Source organism: Aplysia californica, unplaced genomic scaffold, assembly GCF_000002075.1.
Source record: "Aplysia californica isolate F4 #8 unplaced genomic scaffold, AplCal3.0 scaffold00409, whole genome shotgun sequence".
Taxonomy (NCBI): Eukaryota; Metazoa; Mollusca; class Gastropoda; order Aplysiida; family Aplysiidae; genus Aplysia; species Aplysia californica.
This window is the reverse complement of record NW_004797679.1, coordinates 253,071-256,404: the sequence shown is the minus strand read 5'-3', so window position 1 is coordinate 256,404 and position 3,334 is coordinate 253,071. Positions and strand designations below refer to the sequence as shown.

At 45.1% G+C, this 3,334-nt stretch overlaps 1 protein-coding gene across 1 annotated transcript in view; it reads right to left on the bottom strand.

Moving 5' to 3' along the window:
• LOC101848222 (microtubule-associated protein futsch) overlaps positions 1-2,686 on the bottom strand; it is a 12,456-nt gene extending 9,770 nt beyond the window's left edge. The window contains exon 1 of the mRNA XM_035971273.1: positions 2,058-2,686. Coding sequence (XP_035827166.1) covers positions 2,058-2,428 — 371 coding nt within the window. The 5' untranslated portion in view covers positions 2,429-2,686. The remainder of the gene's footprint in view (positions 1-2,057) is intronic.
• Between the last annotated feature and the right edge of the window lie 648 nt (positions 2,687-3,334).

Genomic DNA, 3,334 nt, shown 5'->3' with positions numbered 1-3,334 from the left:
TGTTGAGGAGGGGGAGGTGATCGTGCATGTACATATGCCGTACGATATAATCCACTACATGTATACATCATTTTTGTCTCTTCTTATAAAGAAGTGTGGTTGGCTGGAAACAGCCTGACCCAGGTTCGAAACAGCCTGACCCAGGGTCGAAACAGCCTGACCCAGGGTCGAAACAGCCTGACCCAGGTTCGAAACAGCCTGACCCAGGGTCGAAACAGCCTGATTCCACAATAACATGAATTATGTTGTTAGGGACGTAAAACATGGACCATTATAAGGAGAGGTTTCAGCTGTGTCCGATTATGACTGGAAAGTACGGTGGCTTCTTTAGTTTATCGTGAAGGCTGTGGGTCGGTAATTTATCTGGCCGTTACACTGATATTTTGGAGTTCTCAGGGAAGGACTTAAGCAACGAACGACCACCGCAGCAAGCACAGTAAAGAGGGAGCAAACCCTAACCCCAACCGTAGCCGTACCCCACACGCAAACCTTAACCCTAACCTTAGCCATAACTATCTCTAACCCTCTGTCTATTTCATAGTTGTCGCTCGTTACGGGATTCCTCATCTTCCAATCTGTGAAATAGTTGCACCTTTGGCAAGCTGACTGCTCAATCCATTGTTGAATTGCCACAAAATCTCACCCTTAAAATCTTGCGCGTGAAAGTTTGGCGGACTCTCTGGTATGGGTGTTTGTTTTGTTTTTTTGTTTTTTTTGTTTTGTTTTTTTTTGGGGGGGGGGTAAGTGTTTTACGGCGCCGGCAACTGCATAAAGTTATATGAGAGCACGGGACACACATATTTTCAGTTGGTAGGAAATTTTGAATTTTGTCCGGTGGCACCCGAAGCCTACTCTTATCGATTTTAGACCACGTAGGGATCTTTAACGTGCGCAACTTGCACACTTTTTGCCCTTGTCCGAGAAGGTTAGGTGTAGAATCTTTCTTTCCAGAAGATCAGGGGACAGAAAGACAGCAGTAAGAAGGAGCCAAGGGGTAGCAGTAGAAAGGCTGCAGAAAGAGTCAGGGGCCCAGAGAAGAGGGCAAAAGAGGTGAGGAGGCGGGGGCAGAAAGAGGAGACAAAAGTAGACGACAAAACATTGCTAGAGAGCAGGAAAGAAGGTGAAAGGAGACCATTTTAGAGAAGAAACCTTTTCAGTCTCTACCTGGATTCGAACCCGGGACCTTTGAATGAGAGGCCAACTCCTTAACCTCTAGGCCACGAGAGCCCTGTGGTATGATTTGCTCTTTCATTCCTATCGAACGTCTGTCGTCCCTATCTTTCCTCCTTTGCTTTGTATGTTACTGTCTAGTTACTCCCATAACCCTCGGCACTTTTATAACCCATTTACATTTCAAGAGCGTAAAACTAAAAGGAAAAAAACACTGAAAAGAAATCTTGCCCTTAAACATCAACCATAAAATCTACTGTATAACTCCCATTTGGATTCTAAATCCTATACCTCAACCTTACGATCTTGCCAATTGATCCCATTCAGTAAAACTATATCATGAACCTCGCCCTTGAAATGTAACCAATAAACTTCACTCTTGAAAACAAACCCATAAACACCACCTTTGAAATCTTTCCCACGAACATGGAGTCCTTCCCTTAAAACTGACCTTTAAAGTTAGACCCATGTCTTTAACTTTCAAGAATGGCCTGAGTGTATACTATAAATGGCCATTTGCTTTTTAAAAGACGATTTTCAATCACCAACATATCTTAAACGTACGCAACGAGCACACAGGCCCTCCGAGATTTTTCTTCCGTTTCCAAATAGACAGGGTGCTCAGTCTTACCGACCTTAAGACCAGGGGTATGGAGGAAGAAGGAGATCAAATGAATGAGTGATTGAGAGATAGTTTAACTTAGAAAGAAGATGAAATAAAGGAGAGGGAAAAGAGAAGAAAACTAAAAAGAAAGAAGAATAGATATACGTTGACAGATGGGGTTCGAACCCGGTGCGTTAGCATAAGAGGCGAGCACCCTACCTCTCGGCTACATTTCCCTCGTATATACTAAGCAGGCAAACAGTAACAAAAGCAATTTTCGTACCTTGTCAACACTGACCCAGATGTGTTTGGCTCAGTTTCCCCGGGGTCCCCTTTCTGACTCCTTGGTTTGGCGTCGCTATCTGGAGTTGCCACGCTGTCTGAAGTCACCACGCCATCTGGAGTTGCAACGCTGTCTGAAGTTACCACGCCATCTGGAGTTGTCGCGCCATCTGGACTTGCCACGCCATCTGGAGTTGTCACGCCATCTGGAGTTTTTGTCATGGAGTCATCATTTCTTGTGGTGTGAATGTTCGAATAGCTGAAATTATTGTCGTCAGTGCAATCTGAGTCAGAATCACTGCTGCTCCCGAAGCCACTTTCCTCTCCATCGTTTAACTCCTTGCCCTCGGATACAAGGCCCTTGGACTTCATGTTCTGAGGTTTTCAACCTCGTCGTATTGCAGGGAATCACAACTCTTACCGATTGGTGTAGCATGAAGAAACGGTAGTAGATCTAGTTTTAATAGGCACAACACTTTCTGGAAGTAGGGGTAAAGAATGTACGCTCATGAAGTTAAATCCACTCGACTCGGTTGTTCTAAATCTCTGGTAAAACTGAGCGCGCTAAAATCCTGCTGAAGTCTTGCTGTTGCGGATCGCTTTTGTTGGATCCAAATGTTGTTCTCGTTTGACGTGAGTTGTTTGTAGCCTAATCACATGAACGAAATGTTTTCCTGATTGTAAATGAAGTAGGGGAAGAGGGGTGGGGGGTAGAAAGAATTGTCGCAGAAACGTCTCTGAATTGTGTTTCCTCATGCCGTATGTTTTCATGCAGCGAGGTTGGGGGTTAAGGAGGTCGGTCGGGGGGAGGGGGGGCATGGGAAAAATTGCTGTTATGAGTTTGTTGTCCCAACTGATTCTTGTCCTTTTCCGAGATCTACTCACATAGAAAAACCTTTCTTTATCCCACAAGTTCTCCAGCCAAGACTGTCGATGTGTGTATTTGTGCAAGTGCGTGTGTATGTATGTGGGTGGGGGGTGGGGTGGGGGTTGGAGAGGGGGTGGTGTGTGGGTGAGTGTGTGTGTATGTATTCATTTGTGTGTAAGTTTATATATTGTGTATGTAAGTGTATGAGTAACTGTACTTGTTGCGTGTTGGAAAGAAAAGTATTCGAGTGTATCTGCCCGTTTGTGACGCTTGGTCAACGTTTGTCCTCACGACTCTTCCAATTTAGATGAACTTATCGCTCAAGCGTGTGTGTTTTATGTTTGAACGAGAGAGAGAGAGAGAGAGAGAGAGAGAGAGAGAGAGAGGGGGGGAGAGAGGGAGGGAGGGGG